The 23,479-nt window shown below is 48.0% G+C and overlaps 1 protein-coding gene across 3 annotated transcripts in view; it reads left to right on the plus strand.

Moving 5' to 3' along the window:
• ARHGAP33 (Rho GTPase activating protein 33) overlaps window positions 1-20,052 on the plus strand; it is a 65,688-nt gene extending 45,636 nt beyond the window's left edge. For 2 of the 3 annotated variants that reach the window (XM_061596865.1, XM_061596864.1), the window contains exons 14-22: window positions 1,359-1,441; window positions 1,656-1,763; window positions 3,439-3,584; window positions 6,628-6,817; window positions 7,192-7,337; window positions 9,639-9,713; window positions 11,263-11,823; window positions 12,626-12,987; window positions 14,170-20,052. In XM_061596865.1, the coding sequence (XP_061452849.1) occupies window positions 1,359-1,441; window positions 1,656-1,763; window positions 3,439-3,584; window positions 6,628-6,817; window positions 7,192-7,337; window positions 9,639-9,713; window positions 11,263-11,823; window positions 12,626-12,987; window positions 14,170-15,309 (2,811 nt within the window). In that variant the 3' untranslated portion in view covers window positions 15,310-20,052. The remainder of the gene's footprint in view (window positions 1-1,358; window positions 1,442-1,655; window positions 1,764-3,438; window positions 3,585-6,627; window positions 6,818-7,191; window positions 7,338-9,638; window positions 9,714-11,262; window positions 11,824-12,625; window positions 12,988-14,169) is intronic. The other variant, XM_061596867.1, reaches the window with a different exon arrangement.
• The last annotated feature ends 3,427 nt before the right edge of the window (window positions 20,053-23,479 follow it).

A 23,479-nucleotide genomic window follows, 5' to 3' on the forward strand; every position in this document is an offset into this window, starting at 1 on the left:
CTTGTATGTTTTATGAAAATCTGAATAAAAATTATTGAAAAAAAAAAATAGTGGCTGAATTGTGTACAGTAATTTTGAAATTCCAACCATCCGCACTAGGGTTAAATCAAAACTGTATGGATGGATATTTTTGATGTGAGAAAGGGAGTCCCCCCTTCCCCCCAAAATGTGCTTCTTAATGTTCTCCTTACATTTTCCACATGTTTCTTGCTCTATTTTACTTCTGTTCATGGCCATGTGATCCACCCTATCAGGGATCATATAAACAGTTTGGTGATGACATAGCACCTGGTCTTGGTGGTCAGAGCAGTTTAACAACGGAACCAATGGAACTGGGAGTGGTGGTTTCTCCCTTACCAGATGTCTTCAAGCAGTGGTTGAACTGCCATCTGTTAGGAATGCTCTAGCATTGTGCAGGTTGCTAAACAGATGTGTGTGTGGTCAGTGCCTGGATGCAGTCACCTGGGAACCTTACGTACACCACCTTGAGTACTACAATGGAAGAAAGGTGGAATGCGAACATACTAAATCAACTAAAAACTCTTCAGGTGGAAGATACTCAATTATGTGTGGTACTTTCTGGCTGCCGCATTACTGACAAATGCATTTCTGAATGTTGAGTACTGAGTAAAGGAAGCTACTGTAGCTGAGTGGTAGAGAATCTGTCTTGCATGCAGAAAGTCCCAGGTTCAATCCCGGAGAGCTGCAGCCAATCAGTATAGACAATGCTGAGCTAGATGGACCTATGATTGGATTCCTGTGTTCATGCCTATGCCTTGATTTATATGATTTATCTTTTTATTTATAAAATGCCTTACCTGTCCTGCACTATACGGTCTCAGAGCAAGTTACAACAGGATCGTGTACAATTACAAAAACAGATAAAACAATTACAGTTATAAATCAGGTAAAACTATTCCAAATAGAACAGAACAGTATACATTAAAAAAGTGGGTCTTAGAGAACAAAGATATCACAAAGGCCAACGTAAAGAGATGGGGCCTTCAGCGAAAACGATGCAATGAAGACTCTGGACACATCTGTGTGTGTGTGTGTGTGAGAGAGAGAGAGAGAGAGAGAGAGTTTCACAATTTAGGGGCTACCACAGAGAAAGCCTTCTCTTGTACCCCTACATTTCCAAGAGTAGCAGAACTACCAAGAGAGCCCCCTCTGCAGATCTGGACACTCAAGGCAGCTGGCAGAGATGGAGATGGTATTTTGGATATTTTGGGCCTAGGCTGTTTAAGGCTGTAAACACTAACATGAGCACCTTGAACTGGGCCTGGAAACAAACTGACACTGAGGCCTAGTTAGCATGCTGACGTTCCCTCCCTCCTTTTCTTCTCCCCTTACTGTAGGAGGCCGTGTCAGTTTCAGGGAATGAAGATCGCTTGGTGCGGGTTCATGATGTCATTCAGCAACTGCCTCCACCACACTACAGGTATGTATTGTCTGAGATGTGGACACGTACCCAAGATGGCTCTCCAAACAAGGGCAGGGAGGATGAACGGAAGAGCCCTTGCGGGGTGTGTGATTGGGTGTGTGATTGGGGGTGGGTGGGGGGCATTGGGGCTGAGCAGGGGGGATTGCAAGAGAGTCGGTAGCCCATTGAAGCAGACTCTCTAGTTGTAGCAGCTTCTGCTCTGTCCCAACAGGACCCTGGAATTTCTGCTGCGGCACCTGGCACGCATGGCTATGCACAGTCAAAACACCAGCATGCATATCCGCAACTTAGCCATCGTTTGGGCACCCAACCTGCTGCGGTGAGACGCCCAGACCAATGGCCCTGCATCAGCACCGCCCTCCCCCGTGCCTTCTCTGTATTGCCAAGACGCTCTGCCCTTGCATCCTCTCCAGCTCTTGCCTGCCCTGCTCTTGGAATCTTCTCCACGTGGTCTCCTGGCGTTTCCCCTGTGCTAACACCAGCCCTTACTGATATCTCTCCGGGGCATGAACTTGACCCATCCCGCACTGACCCCGAGGGATATGAATCTATGGCTCTTGAGCCATACCTTGACTTTCCCATTTCACTCCTGGCATTCCCTGGCACTTTGACGCAGCCCTCTGCCTCTGTGTGAGATTGGTGTGTGTATGTGAACAGTGTGTATGTGTGTGGGTTTAAGAATGGGTTTTTTTTGGTAAGCTCTGGCCCTGCCCAACACCAGTTTGTGGCTCCCAGCTGCTTTTCTCCAAGGGAAATGGGGTTGCCAAGTTCTCTACCCCTCCCTTAGGATTGTGAGGCTGTATCCCAGGCATTCCTCTTTAGGGTTCTGCCAGCTTGACCCTTCAGCTCAGGGGTGGCTAGCCCTCAGGCTGCATCTGCCCCCTGAAACACACCAAAATGTGGCTTGTATCCAAAGTACGATTGAGTTTCTCATTCCATGAGTGCGGGCATGGAGAATCTCAGGCCTGGAGGCCAATGGTGGCCTTCCAGGCCTCTCAGTTTGGCTCTTGGAACTCGCCCCAGGCCACACCCCCTATCCCAAGGCCACATTCCTCAATGGTTCTGCTTCACACCCCGAGTGCTTTTGCCTGGCTGGGATGCGTCCTTGAACTCTGAGAATGTCCCTTCTTTTCTTGGATGGAGGACAGAGAGGGGTGTATGTGTGTGCGTGTAGAAGCTAGCTTACAGTACAGAGGTTATAATACATACATTCATTGTTCCACATACTTTCCTTTGGCCTCACCCCCCACTGAATGGTGGCCCTTGGAGGGTTGCCCAGAGGGGAATGCAGCTCTTGGACTGAAGAAGGTTCCCCACCCCTTCATTAGAGCAAGGATTTATTCTTGTGGAATAGAACTTCCCCCTCCGTCCACCCCGGCTGCTAAATCTGTTCTGGGATTTGCCCCAAAACCTCTGGAGCAGATTTCAGGAGGGCGCATGTGGGGGGAAGAGAGGGGGGAAAGTTACATTGCGCTAAGCATAAATCCTTGCTGCTGTGACGCTGAAAACAGTTTTTGTGGTGCCCCAAGGTCCTCTAATTTTTCCCATTTAAATGTTTTGGCTGCACCCCCTTCTACAATTCAGCCACACCTCGTTTGACATCCAGCCTCAGCCCAAAAATGTGGCCCTCTGCCTAAAAAAAGTTAGCCACCCCTACAGTAGTGCTTCGTTTGAGATTCCATCTACGCCTTTCCTAGCATTTATTCTACCCTCCTCTCTGCCTCTGTTCCTGACCCTGCCTTCTCCCTGTCACTTACCCACAGTGCCCTGGGGTTCCTCCCAACACCAGCCTCCTCCTCATGGGTTTAAGTCCTGCTGCTTTATGGGTCTGGCCCTTCTTAACCATATTACCTCAAGGCTACGCCCTCTGGGCCACAAGCAGGGTATCCCAGGGCTGTGTGAATCTGCTCGTCCCCTTTCCAAGCCTGCCATATGTCTTGCAGGGGAGCGTAGCTACCTGGTAATTCCCCCTTCCATTTTTTTTTTTACGGCAGGTCGATGGCTCTGGAGTCAGTTGCACAGTGTGGAGCCGATGCCTTCCAGGAAGTTCGAGTTCAATCCCTTGTGGTCGAATTCCTCCTCAACAATGTTCAGGTTCTCTTCAGTGACACGTTCACCTCTGTCGGCAAGGACAGCGCAGGTACCTCACACCAAAGGGCTATTTTGTGTGGCTGCTTAGAAATCTGCTTAGAACGCTGTGGGGAGGGGTCATACCTCAGTGACAGAGCATCTGCTTTCCATGCAGAAGGTCCCAGGTCCAATCCTTAGCATCTCCAGGTAAGGCCTGAAAGCCTGGAGAGTTGCTGTATTGCAGATAATACAAAGCTGAAGAGACCGTTGGTCTTACTAGGTATAAGGCAGCTTCTTATGTTCCTATGCTAGGAATCCCTCAGCATCCTTTTCACAGGGTTAACCTGCTAGGCCCAGAATTCTTGAAGGAAGCCATAACTGTTCAGATCACGTGCATTTGTAGGATCACTGTAGGTCTGTTCACCCCAATGCACCTCCTGTCCCAGGTAAGGAGTCATCACCAGTTTTCTCAATGTGACCAAGGCTACATACATACTAGTGGTAGGCTCCATTTCTGCAATCATCAGATTTGCCATCGGATTAATTATTATTTCTGATGTTCTCTATCTTGTGGAGAGAATTTTGAAGTAGCAACTCTCCATGCCTGGTTTCCAATTCATTCTTCTTTTTTCCCAATTCAGTTTTTAAAAAAAATCACTTTACAATAATTGAGAGTGATACTTGTATCAATCTACTTTCTATGTGAGCTTTTCAAATGTGTATTCCCTTTCACTGATGTCAATGAAGTCATGTCCACGACAGGTGATGTTGAAGGCAAACAGAACTGCTTTGTCTTTTATTGCTGCATTTTTAATTGTCTCTAGTTTGATTTGTTGTGGCTTTGGGGGTCTTCAGGCAGAAAGACAGCCTATAATTTTTTAAGCAAACAAACACATATTTAAAGAGCAGTTACAAGAGGTTCTTCATCTCCTGAATGAGCCTGGTTTTGTACTTTGCATGATGGCTGTACATCAGCAAGTTGAATGCTGATTCAGCAGCTGGTCTCGCTCTATCTTTCATTATTCTGGCAGGCTATCTTTTAATTTTTTTTCAAAGCAGCGGATGTATATTTGTTTATATATGTGTATAAAGGAAAAGGTGCCAAATACTTTTTGAAATAGTTGCAAAATGGAGTTGGCCCTCTCATTGGAAAAGGTGAGCCCCTTGTCTTAGGTGATGGGTTGGGAGAAGTGGCAAACTGATGCCCCTCTGGCCATCTGCTGCTGTCTCTGCAGGGCTGCCTGCTAGCCACCATAAGGGTTGCACATGCCTCACTCTGATGAAGGGTCCTTCTTCAGAGTAAGGCTTTGTGAGCAAGGGTGGCCCCAAGAGTGCCTGTTTCAGATTTTACCCTTTACTGTTAAACTGCAAACATTTGAACTGGATATGCTGAGGCTATTTCCTGATGAGCAGCACTAAAAACATTGCATCTATCTTCACCCTAGGCCAGCCTTTCCCAACCAGTATGCCTCCAGATGCTGTTGGACCACAACTCCCATCAGCCTCAGCCAGCATTGCCAATGGTCAGAAAAGATGGGAATTGTGGTCCAACAACATCTGGAGGCACACTGGTTGGGAAAGGCTGCCCTAGGTGTTCCAGAATAATATGGAAATTCTTGAAAAAACATTTCATCTATTTCTATCAGTTGCTGGGACAGGATTGTTTCCTCTTCTCTGCTTTTTGATTGTACTGTTATATGTTGTACCAATTGCGTGGCAGTATATAGGTGTGGTCAGTGTGCCCATGGGACAGCTGATTAGCTGAGCTTGCTAATGGATGTCTAAGTGAGCTTTATGTGTATGAATCCTTACTGAAGCAGCTCACCTTTCCTGATTTAGGCTGCAATCCAATACACACTTAACTGGGAGAAAGTTCCATTGAACCCAGTGGAGCTTACTTCTGAGTAGACATGTATTGGATTGCAGTCTTAGGGGTCATCTACACAGTGGTTTAGTGTGTGTTTGGTGCTACTCACGTCCCCTTTTAATTTGCATGGCTCACATGACGTTATTGGCAAACAGAAGCTATCATGCAGTTTTCCCCCTGTGAATCCATATTAACCCAATCCTCTGATAATACAAAAAGGGAAGGAAAAAAAGTCTTGTCCATATCTCTAGTGCTTGCAGATGCTTTGCTCCAATGCTTTTAGGTGGGTGTGTCAATTGTTCCCGTCTCCACGCCCACTCCCTCCCCCCCCTTCTTTCATTTCATTTCCTGTGGGCTGACAAATGACTTCCGACTGCTCTCCCCCATTCTGTAACCTTTTTTTTATGTTGCTGCAAATGGTGCCTTATTTTTCTTTTCCCCCTAACTTATGCGCAGAAGCATAACACTGCTCAAACAAAGATTTGTATTTCAGCTGTATTGTACCAGTGAAAATAGAAATAATCGCACTTTTTTAAATGAAACTAACTGGTAGAACAAACAGAGCATGCTCAGTTGCCAGGTAACCAGAGGAAATGTTAAATTAGAGGGTGTGGTTATTAGGAAACTGCGTGATTGATCCTTCCCCCTCAGTGTGAATAGAAAAACCATGGTTGCAGTTGGCACTGAGCCCTTAATGTGGACAGTGCAAATAGAAAACGGAAGTAAAAACAGTGTCTTTAGTACAAAGTTATGTTCCCATGTGGATAAGCCCTAAGTCACACTGAGACATTAGGTTTGAAAATACGAAAGCTGTTTATTTAGGAAATACTAGCTTGATAGCAAAGATCTAGCTAACTAAGTTGGAGGTGTAAAGAGTGAACCTGGTCTTTGACCGCATGCTGCAGGAGAGAGAGAGAGAGACAAAAGGACTGAGATGTCTCCTTTTCCCAAGAGAGTAGAGAAAAGGAAGGACGAAAGCAGCTCCTAAGAGTACTAGTTTTCCCAGGTCAGCTCAGAGATCAAAGGACAGGCAGACAACCTAGGAATCTGGAGGTCCTTACCCTTATCTGTCTTTATTAACCCTATGCAAACCCACCAAGTTAGGGTTGCATTCCAGCACAAATAAACATTGTTGTATATGTGAGCTTCTGACACTGGGCAAGTGTGGCCCGGCTTGCCTGCCCTGATGATGGACCATGAGGCCATATCTCTCTTTGCACTGACACTAGCCTGTCTCCACTAACAGGACGCTGCTTCCTTCCCCGACCCAAATCCCAGTTGGTCAGCTGCCCCTCCACCCGACTGCTGTCTCTGGAAGAAGCACAGGCACGTACCCAGGCTCTGTGTAAGGTCATCAAGCCGGAGGCCAAGCATGGATCCACCGATCTGCAGGGGCAAGGGAAACTCTCTTCTGTGTTGAGCTCACCTGACACCAGGTAATCAGGCCTCTGTATACAGAGGCAGTATACCTCTAAATACCAGGTGCTGGGAACAAACAAGAGGAGACTCGCATCACGTTGATGCCCTGCTTCTAGTGGCATCTGGCTGGCTGCTCTTTGAAACAGGGTGGGGTGGAATAAATAGCCCTTGGTCTGATCCAGAGAGCAGTTCTTACCCTCTCACAAAGACCATTGCCAGATTAATGTGTGCAATGATCCTTCAACAGCTGGTGTTCCAAATGGGAGTGGGCTTTTTTTTACCTGCAGGGATAGCAGGCCGCCAGGATTGCTTTCTCCAGTCTGGCAGAGGCTTGGGCTGTTTAGCTGCTGGAGCTGGTGGCTTTTTGCTGACCTGTCTCTTCCATCTGCAGGCAAAAGGCGGAAAGTAACGGGAGGGTGCGGAAGACGTCAGGTCCTAGCTGGAAGGCCTTCTTTGCCATTGGCAAAACACCGGTCACATTCCGCAAGAAATCACACCGACTTGGAGAGCTTTTTGGGCTTGGCGAGTCTCTGCCAGGTGAGAGCCCTGACTGAAGCCTGATCGTGTTGCCTTCTTCATCCAAAAAATGGATTTGGGGGCAATATACAAAGCAAGAGTGGAGTGGAGCTGTAGCAATGACTTCCCGGCAGTGGAATCACTCCTGCGTACTGAGAGGCGTGAAGCAGGGGCGAGGTCAGGGTGCACTGGTGCAAGCACAGATTGGCTCCACTAGTGCATCTATGCAGCCCAGACCTTGCCTTACCCCTTACAGTAAGCGGCAGCTGCTCAGCTGCTAGGAGGCTGTTGCTGTGGCTCCATCCCATCAGGCAAGCCGCTGCTGTTTACAAAGAAATTTAAAATTACAAAAACATTGTAACACAAACCAACAGTATAATAAAACTGGAAGGTATAAGACCATTTAGTCAGCAAAGACAATCATAATCTAAAATTTGGGTGAATAAAATGGTTTTTAACCTGGTGCCAAGCTCTTCATCAGGCACACCTCCCTTGAGAAGGCATTTCACAGTCAGGATGCCATCCTAGAGAAGGCCCTGTCTTTTGTACACTCGTTATGTACTTCTCTTAAAGATGGAACATGGAGAAGGACCTCCTCTGTCAATGTAAGCGTACAGGCGGGTTGGAATGGGAGGAGGTGCTTTCAAGATAAGCATCAACATCTTGAATTGGGCTCAGGAGCAAATTGGAAGCCAGTGTAGCACCTTTAGAGCTGATGTAGTATGGCTCCATCTAGGTCATGGCTAGTGAACCTCAGGCCCAAGGACTGAATGCGGCTCTCCAGATCTCTGTACCTGGCCCTCAGGATTCTCTCCAGTCCACACCTCTCACTGGCCCTGCATGTACCCTTCTCAAGTGCTTTTGCCTCGTTGGAACATATCCCTGAATTCTGCTAATGCCTCCTGCTTGCCTGGAATGAATGAATGAATGCCTGGAGATATGTCTATGGGTATATGCACACAGAGAAACATCTGACTTTTTCATGGCTAGAATATAAGCTACAGGGCAAAAGTAAGAGTTGCATCCATTGCTCCACCCACTTTTGCCTCTGGCCACACCCAGCCACTGGCATGCAGCCCCTGGAAGGTTGCCTGTGAGAGAATGTGGCCTGTGGTCTGAAAAAGGTTTCCCATCCCTGCTCTGTGTAAACCACTCTGAGCTTCTTAGAGGACGGCAAGATAGAAATGCAGTTAGGTAATAACAGGTGCATGTGTATCTGTTGATAAAATTTCAGAATTCACAACACATTTTGAATTCTTTTACTTCTTAAGGGAAAATAGCTAATGTAAGTCAATAAAATCAAGCCCAGAAAACATCATTAAGTTGTCAGGTTTCCATGCTTCAAACTGCCTTGCCTTTTCTTACCTTTCAGTGTTTGGTTATAATTATATTTTGAAGTGCATTTAATTGGGGATTCTGGAATTTCCCCAATAAATCTTTTCAAATCCCTGCTGAACTTCAGTGCTACTGGGGTGTGGCCTTCCTCTTGCTGAAAACCCCAAATCTGTATCAAGAAAATCAAGATTTTATCATGACTAAATTATGCTGATAGAGCAAACTTGCATTGTATCTGCAAATTTTGCACAATTCATTCTGCTGCTAGTAACTAGGGAAGGTAAGTTGCATGCAAATTTTGAATCCCTACCTTTGGCTTCTAAGATTTCATCAAGCGCTTCCCATGCATTTTTGAGCTTATCTAGGTCAGCACCTTTAAGGGCTAGAAGCTTGCTTTGTTTTTAAAAAAAGAAGCTGAGAAATGCAGATGCTCAGTTCTGTACCAGATAACTAATGTTACACATGTGGTGTGCTTGCAGATGCATAGAATATACTGGCTGAGAACTTGAAACCAGTCTCCCAACAAACAGGCTTTTATGGCTTTATATTTATTCCACTGTTAAGTGGGTAAGACCCTCTGTGGCACAGAGTGGTAAGCGGCAGTAACGCAGCCAAAAGCTCTGCTCACGGCCGGAGTTCGATTCCAACGGAAGGAGGAAGTCGAATCTCCGGTAAAAGGGGTCGAGGTCCATTCAGCCTTCCATCCATCTGTGGTCGGTAAAATGAGTACCCGGCATATGCTGGGGGGTAAAGAAAGGCCGGGGAAGGAACAGGCAATCCCACCCCATATATACGGTCTGCCTAGTAAATGTCGCAAGACATCACCCTAAGAGTCGGAAACGACTCGCACTATAAGTGCGGGGACACCTTTACCTTTTAAGTGGGTAAGGTTTGTGTTTCATGGGTGAGGATTGGAAGAGAGATTGTGACCTTGCAATAAGGCCCTTTTCAGAAAATAACTTACTACTTTGCCCTGTCTTGCTATAGGGGGTCAGCCTGAAACTGTCACTTTGCGATCAGCCAAGAGCGAGGAGTCCCTGACATCACAGGCCAGTATGACAGGTAACGGGCATCTCATCAGCTGGGACATACAAAGGAGGGGGTTTGGGGCTGTAGTTTAGGGGAAGGACTATAGCTCAGTGGTTTAGCACCTGCTTTGCATGCAAAAGATTCAACCGCCAGCATTTCTAGGTAGAGGTGCGAAACCCTGGAGAGCAGCTGCCAGTCAGTGTAGACAATGCTGAGCAACAATGGTCTGACTCAGTATAAGGCAGCTTTCTGTGTTCCTGTGTAGTTCCTATGTAGTTGTATAGTCTGTCAACCTCCATGGTGACTTTTTGCTGTAAAACAGGTGTGGGGAACCTCCAGATGCTGTTGAACTCCCAACTCCAATCAGCTCCAGCCAGCATGGCTAATGGTCAGGGATGATGGGAGTTCTAGTCCAGCAATATCTGGATAGCACCAGCTTCCCCATCCCTGCTGTAAAAAATAGACTGTATAAATTTACCCTTAGGGTTCTGACTGGTAGCTACCCTCCCAAAACAACAGCTGCATCCATCCCTCTGCTGGCCAAACAAGCAGTCTAAACATAGATCTTCATGGTAGTTTCCCACTGGCCTTTGTTCATGGCTTAAAGCTGATGGGTTGATGGAGCCAGCCATTGGGAGCAGTTAGCCCCTGAGGATCCTGCAGTAATGGTCACTTGCCATAAGGACCATAGGCACATAGGAAGCTGCCTTATGCCAGCTGTTTGTCCATCTAGCTCAATACTGTCTGTTCTAGGGTCGGAGGGCCCGTGGCCTTCCAGATGGTGTTGGACTCCAACTCCCATCAGCCCCAGCCAGCATGGCCCATAGACATGGGTTATAACACTTGTTGTCCAACAACATCACTGGTCTACTCTGACTGATATGGGCTCTCCAGGGTCCCCTCCCCTGCTACTTGAACATGCCAGGCATGCTGGAACTTTCTGAATGCAAAGCCTATGGCCCTTACAATGGGATACCACTATGCTGAAGTTCTGCAAGCTGTGGAGTGTTACACATTCATCTGTTGCTCATTCACAGCCTTTCTGGGGGATCTTTGAGTGTGCATCTGATACCCAAGAAGCTAGTTCCCCAGAGGCTGCAATATAACTCTGTGCGGTGTTGAGATTTGCCAGTGCATATCCACCTCCCTTTTCTGAAAAGGGGGCACACAACACTAGTCAAACCCCACCCCCTTTTTACTGTAAAACCTAGTGGGATCAGCTTGTGTGTATTTGTTTTAAGTTCAGCTTCAAACAGATTTTGCAACTGATTGGCAGATCAGCCCATTGCCCCTCCAGGTGTGGCCAATGGAAACACTTTGCTGTAGGCAACCACAACTCCCAGTCAAACCCACAGGCTTATCATGAGTGTGCTCACAGCCACAGTCTGAACGTTCAAGGAGCTGTCAAAGGTGCTGAATCCTATCCCCAAACTAGGTTCAGCAGCTTGGACAGTTCCTTGAAAGTTAAAGGATTAAAACCCGGAGTAGATTCATTGCCCCACTGACATTGGAGCCACCAGTCTGCACTCTGTACAATCTTGACCTATGTGGGTTTCTTTTCTTTCTCGAATCTGTGCCCCAGGCCTCCCCAAGCTCCCCTGCCTACGACGTCCACACTCCAGCAGCGACGCCTTCCCGACCCTCAAGCCGGGCCACTCCTGCTCTTCTCTGGGTTCCTCTGTGTCAGGCCATGGCGAGGGCCTGGCTGCTGGGGAAGGAGATGTAGCTGCACGGCGTCGTTCCTCCTGGCTGGAAGGTGACTCAGAGCTGGACTCAGAGCTGGAGTTAAGCCCCCCCGGCCTTCGTGGCTTGGACTTTGACCCACTGACCTTCCAGTGCAGCCCTCCTGCTCAGCGGCCCTCGCTCTCGGACGACTCTGGGCCGCCAAGCCCAGTGGGGACTCTCTCGCCCTGCTCCCCCCCCACAATCGGCAAGGACACATTGGAGCCATTGCCTGTCTCTCTCCCCGAGAAGGTACTGGAAATGTTCACTGGTGGCGAGGCCAGGGGGCTGAACGTGCACACCTCTCCGCCGCATATGATCTCCATGCTGCTTTGTGCTGCTGGCGGACAGCTCAGTGACAGCTGTGAACGCGAAGTCCGTTGCAAGATCACACAAGCCAAAGGCCGCAAGTCACCACTCAGTAAGTACCCTTTGCTGCCGCCGCTTCATAGTAGTACGTGTTGTCCTTGTTGTCGTAGTATAGCCTTTACTAACTTGGCACCCTCCAGATGTTTTGGAACACAACTCTCATCAGCTCCAGCCAGCTTGGAGCATATAAACCCACGGCCTTATAACCAGACACGAAACAAAAGCAAAAAGGGATAGAGAAGGAACAGGAAACAAGCACATTCAGTCACAAATTCTTCATACAGAGACAGAGGTGAAGGGGACTGATTGGAGACGAGCCCTTCATCCCATGCCCCAAAACCACAACCATCATTGACAGCTGGTGTTGTATAAAGCAAAAGCATCTTCCCTTGTAGTGTAGAAATGATTCATGTGCTGAATATCTACATCACGTATGGGAATTTGTGGCCCTCCAGATTTGTTGGACTCTAACTCCCATCAGTCTGCACGGCCGATGGAGAGGGATGGTGGGAGCAGAGCTTGGAAAAGTTACTTTTTTTGAACTACAACTCCCATCAGTCCCAGCCAGCATGGCCACTGGACTGGGCTGATGGGAGTTGTAGTTCAAAAAAGTAACTTTTCCAAGCTCTGGGTGGGAGTTGTGGTCCAAGAAGATCTGGAAGGCCATACGTTCCCTGACCCTGATATATAGGGAGCACCCTGGGTTCCTGTCCAGAATAGGAGCAACAACCAATTTTCAGTCTTTCTGTTGTGCTTTTCCTTGTACTCTTTCCCGGGAAAGTTGCTTCACCTTCCGTAATGGCAGGGCTGGCTCTCATCTTTCTTTCTCTCTTTCCCTTTTTTTTCTTATCCAGGTCCAAAGGCTGAAGCGGCTCCCACATCCCCTGGGGTGTTGTCTGTGCTGCGACATATCCCACCCCCTCCTCCCCCCAAAAACCCAGCTCGGCTGATGGCGCTGGTGCTGGCCGAGAGCGCACACCAGGCAGTCCTGCAGCAGAAGCGGCAGCAGGCCGGTCTCGGGCAGAGGGAACCCCGGACGCATTTCCGACGCTCCTTGTCGCTGGAGTGCAAGGCAGGAGAGCCAACGAGTGGAGCACGGGCACTCTACTCCATAGTGCGCCCCAGTCCCAAGGCCCCTGGCCCCCCGTCACTGCAAGGTCAGGCTAGGGGCAGGAGTGTGGGCAGCCAGTGCCGCAACCGCCAGGCAGGAAATCAGGTGAGGGCTTGCAAGTTCAGGAAGGGCTAGGGAAGGGTGACTTCTAAAAGGGAGCACATTATTCCAGACATTGCGTATGGCGTGCTCTTCAACAGAGCTGGGCTGATGTTTTCATCCCGGTTCTTTGCAGACATTTGCACAAGGAACAAAAATAAATCATCTTGAAACCTGAGAAAGGGCAGGAGAAACATCTTGGAAATCCGTGGCTGGGGTAATGGGGAAACCTTTTCAGCCCAAGGGCCACATCTGCTTTTGGACAACCTTCCAAGGGCCACATGCTGGTGGTGGGCAGTGCCAGAGGCAAAAGTGGGTGGTGCAACACATTCACACACCCCTCCCCATCCTCCATCTGGACAAGCCAGAGGCATGACCAGAGGTCAAGGGCATATTCCAGATAGGCAAAAACACTCTGGGTGTGAAGCAGGGCTAGTGGGATATGTGGCCTGGGGAAAATTCTGAGGGATGGATAGAGAGGCCTGGAGGCAGTGGCAGCTGGTGGCTCTATGTCAGTGGGGCAGTGGAATCTGCTCCAGGTTTTAGTCCGAACTTTCAAGGAGCTATCCAAGCTGTGACACCAGGGTTCAAATACCCACTCAGCCATGAATTTCACTGAGTGACCTTGGGCTCAGTCGACAGCTAACCTACCTCACAGGGTTGTTGTGAGGATAAAATGGGGAGGGGGACAGCCATGTATGCCACCTGGAGAACTTGGCAGGCTACAGCAGAGGGGAACAAACAAAAGCGACATCCTAAAATCACCTTGTCCTACAAAGTACATTAAGCCCCCCCTTTCAAAAAAAACCTTTCTCAAATCCTCCCCTGTCCAAAAAACAACAGTTTTTCTGGGTGTGAGTGGTATGCCTGATCATGTGAAAATTTCGCAGAGGGGCATTTAGGCTCACCATTAATTTTTAACACCATGCCAGGTGTCACCATTAGCATTTTCTGTCCCGAAGACCAACATGTCTTGGGCTGTCTCCAGGTCAGGGCGAGAGAGGAGCAATCAGCTTTAGTACTATGAACATAGCCACTGTTTTTGCTACCACAGTAGAGGGTGGGGTGGATTAGGAGACAGAAGGGGGGGCAAGGTTAGAGATCCTATGATCTCCTATGAAGGAGGCATGGGTTGCGTATGTGTTACTAGTCCCTGCTATTCATCTGCCTTGCTTTGCCTTTCTACAGGTGCCGCTCAGCCAGGGGTCCCCCCTGAGTAGTTCAGACTCCTTTTCCCCCTACCGGAGGGTCCTTGCTGACCTCACCCAGAGAGACGCTCAGGCACATTCCTTTTCGGACCCCTACCACCTGTCCTCCCAGTCTCCTGCCTCACCAGGTGCCTACAGTTTTCCCCACCAACCGCCTCCCCTGTCAGTCCCGTATCCTGCCCCTCACCAGCCTCAAGACCCCTACCCCTTAACCAGCCAGTCTCCTGCCCCTCCTAAGCCTCCTCCACCTCCTCATTTCCCCATTACCCCCAGCCACTTGCCTCTCAAAGGCAGGAGCCCGCCTTTCCAATCCTACCTCCCAGATCACCCGCTCCGGCATCACAGCCGCTTTTCGCTCTCCTCTCGGGTGGGGGTCAACGGGACCCCGCCTCCCCAGCTGGAGCATGAGAATCTCTATTACGAGATTGTGGGGGAGCCTCCCGCTTACCCAGGAATGGCACGGCCCTGGCCATCCTGCCCGCCCCCTGAGTACTTGGCCACCTTCAATGCCTCCTATGGGGTATTTGAGAGGCCATGGCGCCAGCCCCTTCTCCCTCCAGCCCCATCCTCCCTGCAACCCATCTTAAAGAACCCCCGGATGCACCCCCAACCGACACCTCCCGTGGCGACCCGGCAAGAGCCCATCTATGTCAATGTACCCTTCCCTGATCCCCCCTCCATCACCCCGACTCCCTCCCCGCCACCTGAAGCCACACACCCCCGCAGTCATTCTGACCCCGGAGCTGCCCAGCCCCTGTCGCACCACCCCAGACCTCCGTTGCCTCAGAAGCAGAGGCTCGGCTGGGGATATCCACCCACTGGGCAGTACCGCCAGCTCATGGATGTTTTGCCATGCAGTCGTACTTTGTTGCAGTTCTACCGACCACCCTCTGCCTGTTGGGGCCGCCCCCCCTATGGCCCAGAGCCCATCATCACCTACGATGGACCCCCTGCCCGCCCAGGGAGCCAGGCATCGGCACCCCCATCGTCTCTGCAGAAGCTGGATGAATCCCCTCAGCAGTATGGCAATGTGGAAAGGAGGGAGGGGTCTCCACCCGGGTGCTACCTAGGGCCCAGTTGGACCGTGTACACAGAGGGCCAGACCCACAGCTACTGCTGAGAGGCCGCTCCCCATGGATGCGCACCTTGGATTCTCGGGGCTGGGCTCCGGGTTGCTGCCCCCTTCTCTTCCCTGCCGGTGTTTATGGAATTATGTTGTGGTACTCTTTGCTGTGGAAAAAAATGTTGGTGTGGAAAGGAGAATATCTCACTATAAGTCACAGTGACATCATGTCCAGGCTCCTCATTGGCTGCTGCGCTTGCCTCATTTGAGGACCTATCTGTGGCTGTTTTGAGAGCACATGAATCTCTGAAAGGCAGCTCTGGCTCCTGCACGATGTCCCGCATGAGAAGACTGGCATGACATCACAGCAGAGCCTTTGATTGCATCGTTTTAGCCTCTCCGACGCCATGACGGCTCTATCAATTGCATTGCCTCCTGTTTATGTTATCCTCCATGTTGCATCTCTTCCCCCCATTCCTAGTGCCAGCAATGGATTCCTGCCATCCTCGGAGGAGGTTGTTCAGCCCCAGTGCAACAGGCACCATGATACGGCTGAACCCCACCCCAGATGACATCACCTGGTTTACTTTGGTAATGCTGTCCCCAAGACATCACCAGCAGCTGTTGTCTATGGGATCTGAATGTTACCAGGAGCTCTGCTCATGGAGATGCAGTGTGCAGAGCTGACACAGTGGGGCATTGTTGGCTTTGCTATGCTATCATATTACATCACCAGGTGATATCACAGGTTCTTTGAAGGGTGGGGATTAACGGCACTATTCCCCTTAAAAATTTTTTTTTCTTCAAGTATTTGCAGCGAGGATGAATTCTAACTTTTATAACCATTGTTTTAACCCAATTAAAACATTAACAGCACCCACCGATCCCCTTTCTCCTGCTTTCCCAGCAATTAAGCCAGTTCTTGGCAAGACAGTAAGGCGCAAGACTCCTGGTTTCTAACATATGTGCCAGAGGGTTCGTGCGTTCCATTCGAGTTGTGCAATCAGACTCACCTGCACCCTCCTGCTTCCTGTTACTAGACCATGGGTTGGTTTGTGGCTTTTGAGCTGGGCAGACATGGGCGTGTGCGGAAGGTTCAGGGAGGTAGGATTGGGGTGGGGGAAGGCTGGTAATGCATTTGTGAGTTTCCTTAGGATTGGAGGGTCTTGTATATGTGTGTGTGTGTGTGGGCTTTGGGTTTTGTTTTCTTAAGGGTGTAGGGTGGGTCAGGTGCATGTGTTTCTGGCATGGGATGCTTTATATGTGTGTGCTTGGGCAACAGGTTTGTATGTGCTCTGGAGGACATAGAATTGGGTATCCATGTCTGTTTGGTACTTGGGTTTTCTCATCTGGAATTGATGTGGGCTTTGGGGTGTGTGTGAGAGAGAGAAAGAGAGAGAGAAGGTGTTTGTATATATTTCATGGGACAGTATTTTAGGTATGTGGGGCAGGGAGAGGGGAAGGAGGGAGGGGGATCCTATGCCTTATTCCCCTTGAGCAGGCACTCCCCACTGATCTGATCAAGCACACCCTGACATGAGGGCAAGGGTGATAAGAAGCGAGTCCCGTGGGGCACGCCCCTCCTCCAAAGCACTTTTATTTGGCCTGTAGGCAGTGGTGGCTGATGCCCATTGGGACTGGTAGGGTGGATGGCAAGGAGGCCAAAAGTAGGTAGACTTAGAGCCAATGGAAGGTGAAGCCAACTCATCCTACTTTGGTCCCTCTCCTTGCTGAGTTCTACAAGGGCAAAACCGAAATGAAGGAGGAGGAAGCAGACAGCCAGACTGCCTTGGAGAAATCAAGACTGTGGTTGGTGGGGCAGTGCCCCACTTGCTCTAATGGACCAGCCTCCATTGCCTTTAGGCTTCTTTTAGAATCCTCATGATGTCAGATTTCTTTTCTTTTTTTAAAAGAAGGAAAGAAAGAAAAGCATTTATGGTGATTCCTATCCCACATCTTTGGGGAATATATATATATATATCTGAGCACAATACAGACAAATTTTAAGCATACTTGGGTCCTGTTGATTTCAGTCAGAGAAAGCCAAGCACATGGTTAACTCTCCCCCATTGAAATCAATGCTACCTCAAAAGTGCTTGGAGCATGCCCATTTTTTTTAACAGTCCAGTCCTAGTGCAGGTTTACTTGGAAGTCAGTCCCACTTAGTTCAATGGGACAGACACCTGAGTATGTGCACATAGGACTGTAGCCTTAAGCTCACCTTTTCGAAACCCTCCGCATGATTTCGGAAGGTCTGAATCCCCCATGAGGTTTGGGATTATGCAAACGTGGATCTTGGCCACCCCAGCTGGCTGGCATTCTCTTGTGCTGAGATCCAGATCATCTTCTACCATTACCAGGCATCGGCTACCTTAATGCAAATGATATTCATATATGTTTTAAAAGGATATGCACATAACTCTGAAATCTCCAGCCCCAACATGGTTCTTCTCAGCATTGAATAAGTGCCCCGACTTAAGAGTTTTGGATCCAGGACTGACCAACCCATGGAAAAGGTCCATTCAGCCTTTTGTTTTAATGGCAGAAAATGTCACTAATCTTGCCATGTATATTTTCGTATACTGCTGTGGTCATGACCTCCAGACTACCCCAGATTCTCCACCCTCTTATATTCCCTGGCTTTTCAGGGAAACAGATTGTTGAAAGCTGCTTCTCATGTTGCTTTGCAAAGACGTGGAGGTACGCTCAGAAAAAAGTGTGCCTAAAGATCCATGTAAAAAATAACGTTGGAACTCAAACCCATGGTCTTGCTCTGTGTTGAGGTGGAAGCTCTTTGGGAGTTTTTGCTGTGTATTTATTTGTTATATGGGCAAAACAATCCTGTGGCCCATGGGAGGCCATCCCAAGGAACGTAGGAAGCATCTGATCTCCCTTTCCAAGGGTGGAGAGTTTTGTACCTTACATTTAAAGCACTATTATACCACTTTAAACAGGCTTCCCCCAAAGAATCCTGGGAAATTTAGTAAGTTAAGGGTGTTGAGACTTTTTAGGAGACTCCTGATTCCCCTCACAGAGCTGCAATTCCCAGAGTTGTTCTAACAGTCCATCCTTATTCCCAGGGAACTTTGGGAACTGTGACTCTGTGAGGGGAATCAAGGGTCTCCTAACAATTCTGAGCACCCTTCACAAATTACAGTTCCCAGAATGCTTTGGGGGATACCATGACTATTAAAGTGGTATAATAGTGCTTTAAATGTATGGTGAGGATGTGGCCCTGGAGAGGGACATCCAATGGCGTACCCCTGCTCCTTGTTGCCATGGAAAATTCGGCAGCCCTTACTCTATCAATGTCAGAGCTCCGACATCAAACTGTGGGGCGTGCTAGGGGTCAACTAAGGGAAACCATACCTAAGGAAAAGAATACCCTATGCCAGGCCAGGTGCTGGTGTAGTTTACTATCTTTTATTCCTTCCCACTGAAAGGAAATAGTTTAAAAAGCACAAAACCAGAGAAGGACAGAGGAGCTCCTCCCATTTCATTTTCATTCTGCCTGCATCAGCCCAGTCTGGATCAGGCCAAATAATTATCTTCAGTTCCCCCTCATCCCCAACACACACTTGCAGCCTTAGGAGTGCAGCCTGAATGTCCAATATTTGGGGAATGTCCAATTTTCACATGTAAATGCTGATAACCTGAGGTGGGTTTTGAGAATGCTTGAATACAAATGTAGATTTATGCACGTTTCAGACATGCAGGCAAATGCTGCCATATTTAGGCGTGTTCCAGGCATTCACAGCATTTGTCTGAGTCTGCCAGTATTCCCATGTGATTATAACCAAATTCTGGACGTTGACAGGAAAATCCTAAAATATATATCTTATACTGGAAGTCATGGTACGTATTGTATTTCTGACATTCTGGGCGATCAGATTGTAGATGCAGGTGCAGTTTCAGGGCAGACCACTGTGCCTTGAAATATGTGTTGTACAGCCCTGAAGATGATTTCCAACCAGGGAGACTAATTGGCACTGGTTTCTTGCTAGTCACTTGTACATTGTCAGGAGACTGAATGTGGCCTGCTTTGACACAGTCCCAATCTGCAGCAGAATGAAAGGGCGTTTATTTATTATTTATTACAACATTTCTATACTGCCCATCAGTAGAAAGTACTCTGGATGGATGGTTCACAACCCAGTTCTCACATGGTGTAATGGACTGTATCACTATGGATTATATATGTGTGTGGGGGGGGGGGAATAACAATTTTGAATAGTCCCCTACATAAAAAATAGGGTGGCCAGGTGCAGAAGAGGACAGGCCTCCTGCACCTTTAAGAGTTGTGTTGAAGAGGAACTTTGAGTAGGTGTAGCTTGCCATGCACAGCCTCTTGCATTGCATCTGGCCACTGTAATATAAAAATTGCTATAGAGAGAGAGTAGCACAAACAGTCTGTTTCTCCCTGATGTATCTTCTTGCATTTCATGGGGACGCATTTGACAGTGATACCCCCAACTTGTGGCTTTGTTCTGCCACCTCATTTGGCTGCAGCCATGTACATGCTGAAGGGTTGCTTCCTATTGTTTCCTTTGTGTGATGTCTCCCAGGACCTGACATCAAAGGGTGTTGGTGTGTGTGGGGGGGAGTCCCCCATCCTCTGATGCTGTGAAGCTGTTACTGCCACATATGTCTGTCTGTCTGTGCCTGTGTTTCTAAAGGCAAACGGTTCCTCATTGCCCCTGATGTGCTGCATTCTTTTTTCCGATATGAACCAACCTCCCTTTCTTCCTAGCCTCTTGTACTAAATGGCTTAAAACAAACCAATTAACAAATAAAGGCAAATTGGCAGCTTCGACCTGTGGTCTTACTCCTTGCAAGGAGACAATGGATTGAAACAGAGTGTGTGGCATTTGGGGTGTTGTTCAGCACTAGGCCTCAAGTCTGCCTAGGAGTTACATTGTTTGACTTGGAACACTTTTGGGTGTTATTTGCTAGCATGGAAGGCTTAGAGAAAACACGAGCCAGGACGCTAGACAAGAATGTTGTAATCTCTTCAACAAGAACTAAGGAGACACAAAAACACAATGCCTCAGTCCAGTGTGATCTGGTGACTAAACCGTATGACACTATCATCCACATGTTTGCATCAAAGGCCCAGTGACATTAATGGTAGTTGGCCACAGCTAAATTGTGCTGAAGCATTCCTTTCTCACTAATTTCAGATGCTGAAGATGAAGTGGGAGACTGATCATAGTTGTTTCTTATATAATAATACCTGATGTTCCAGTGAGGCTAAACAGTGGGTTCACCAGCTCAAAACCTATTCCCAACATGGGGGGGGGCAGTAGTAGGCCCAATGATTACTGGAAGCCAAGACCATTTCTGAGGGGACGGAGGAAGTAATACCATCTCCTCCATTCCTCTTCCTTGTGGAAAACTTCCATAGTTTGCCACCAGCGTGCCCATGGCTGCAGGTGGTTTTTTTTTGGTAATGTTCAACACATGCTCCTTCATGCACTGCTTGAGGAACACCTGTTATTTTTACTGAACATCTAGACGTTTCCTCGCTGGGCAGTTTCCTAGGTCAACAGGGGTGCATTTTCATGGTGTTTAAAGGTTTTGCAAAGTCTGCTGGCTAGTTGTACACAGAGCGAGTTCTTCATTGTATCTTTGCAGTCATTTTTGCAAAGAACGTGAGTTTAGAACTTTCCCACTTATTTTAACCATCTATTTAGCCCACAATGGCTTCTGATTATGCTCTGCTAATTTCCCTTCCCTGCCATCCCTTGACCTCTGCTTACACACCAGCCTTGCCACAAGCTGTGAAGCAGCTATTTACAATCAATAGACACCAACTCTGCCATTAAAAAAATAAATTTTATACACCCAGAGGACAGGTTACCCCATTCCTAGACATCACTTGTTTTTTACCCTCAGCTGCTGTCAGTTGCCTCTGTTTGCTGACACCATTGGAAAAACATGGGAGGGGGGCAATCTGGCAGTCCTAGCTCCAGTGTTTATAGCTTGTGGCAGCTGGTTCACCCATGCAGTTCATCTCTGGCTGCTGCAGTCATCAACTACAAAATGCATAAGGCACAATCCAGTGCAAAGGAGATCAATTGATCAACCACCCAATTCTATCCTAACAACTACCCTGTGAGGTAGGTTAGGCTAAAAGATGGTGACTTGCCCAGGGTCACTCAGTGAGCTTCTTGGATGACACAGATGGCTGAGCCTATGGTGTATGCTGGTTTAATGGTCCTTGGAATAAAAGTGGACCCCTGGGATGAACAAGAATTTGTATAACCAGTCAGGCAAAGAAGAGTCAAACCAAGAGGAGAAAAAGGTTGAAAAGAGAGACTGGGGTGAGTTATGCCTTTTTCCTCAGAAGAAGGTAGTTTTCCGTTGGGGGAGGCAGGGAGAGAGAGAGAAGGGAAGAAATAAGAAGACCCTAAGACTGGCCATATTGGAAAATGGAAATGGACTGCCTTCAAGTCGATTCCGACTAATGGTGACCCTATGAATAGGGTTTTCATGGTAAGCGGTATTCAGAGGTGATTTACCATTGCCTTCCTCTGAGGCTGAGAGGCAATGACTGGCCCAAGGTCACCCAGTGAGCTTCATGGCTCTGTGGGGATTCGAACCCTGGTCTCCCAGGTCATAGTCCAACACCTTAACCACTGCACCACACTGGTTCTCACTGGCCATATTATGAATCTTGATTTCCATTTTGTTTACTGTTCTATTTCAAGCTGGGAGGAGGTGGGACTTGGCTAGCTCCCATTGTGCTTCATTTTCACCCAATCAGGCTTACTTTTTTTTTTTAAGCAACAGCTAAATTGAGTGCCAGGTTCTGGCTTAGCTTACAGGGGTGATTGGGACAGTTAGGGTAAATGTATCAGTTCCCTTGGTACAAGAAAGCTAACAATGCTTCCGGACAGGGGAAACCTGCTGAGCATCCAGCTCTAAACATCACTCCTGTATCGATCACGCAATCAGAACTTCTTGGTTCTTGACCAAAGGCATGAGGGGGAAAAGAAATCTCATGCTGGTTTTGATGGAAACAGTCTGCAACAGGAATGCAATCCTTCATCATCATCACAGGTATGAAGGAATCTAAATATGTACATTGCCCCTGTCAATAGGGACTAATCCATAAATCGATTTTAGTTCCAACAAATGTTAATGGCATACAGCACTGTTTCTGTTCTGCTGCAGTTTGGCTTCCGATAAAAACATTACAGTATGTGTCTTGCTGTCTACTGTGGTGGCATTTTCTGTAACTATGTTATTCCACACCATTAATTTCAATGCAAAGGAAACACAATGCAAATAGGAGAAGGCAGAGCTTGGAAGATTACTTTTAAAAACATTACAATTACTGTTACATGGCCCCGAAAAGGAATAAATTACCATTACAGTTACAATTGTTCTAAAAGGAATTGATTACTTTACTGTAACTCAAAAGTAATCACTACAATTACACTTTTTAAAAGTAACTTAGAGAGCCTACAACTTAGAGAGCCTACAAAGTGCTGGCCTTGGCTGCTGCACACTAAGTTGCCTAAAACAATATAAAAAATACACACACAGAGAGGTGGTAGAATAATTCTTTTTATCCATAAGATAGAAGCGGTGGTCTCTCCACTGGTAAGGGAGGTGGGGAGGGAGGCAGAGGCCACTACTCAGATCTTTGCACATCAAACCAGGTGCAACCCACACACACTCACTAAGCCAGCAAGCTTAATCTCTCTCACTCAACCACCTCCTGGACCCTGCCCTGCCACCAACTAAGGGACACCCACCCAAGCAAACATTTTCCCCTGGGATGCAAAAAAGTTAAAACACTGAAAATGCAGCAAAGTAGCCAGGGAGGGCGGCAGAGGCTGCTTTGTATGCTAAGTGCAAACACAGTATTTACATGCGCGCGCGCGTGCACACACACACACACACATATCTTTCACCTGCACAGTTCTTTACTGCCTCCTTCTCATTTATCCATGTTCTTGTCCTCCGGCTCCTTTCTCCCTCCACTCCATTCTTTTCTACCACTTTCCATATTTTAAAACAATTGTTTTCTCCACTCCACCCCCATCTCGCTCTCCACCTCCTCTCTCATTGTCCCCTACCCACCCACAGAGCACGAGGGAAAAGTGATGCTGCACAGAAGCCCAGTTTGAGACACATTGTTTCACCCACAAATCTGAGGAGCAGAAGACTTCCCCTGCTCACCCCACCCAAGTTATGCCGAAAAGTGATGCTGGAAACA

This window comes from Rhineura floridana, chromosome 15 (genome assembly GCF_030035675.1).
Source record: "Rhineura floridana isolate rRhiFlo1 chromosome 15, rRhiFlo1.hap2, whole genome shotgun sequence".
Classification (NCBI taxonomy): domain Eukaryota; kingdom Metazoa; phylum Chordata; class Lepidosauria; order Squamata; family Rhineuridae; genus Rhineura; species Rhineura floridana.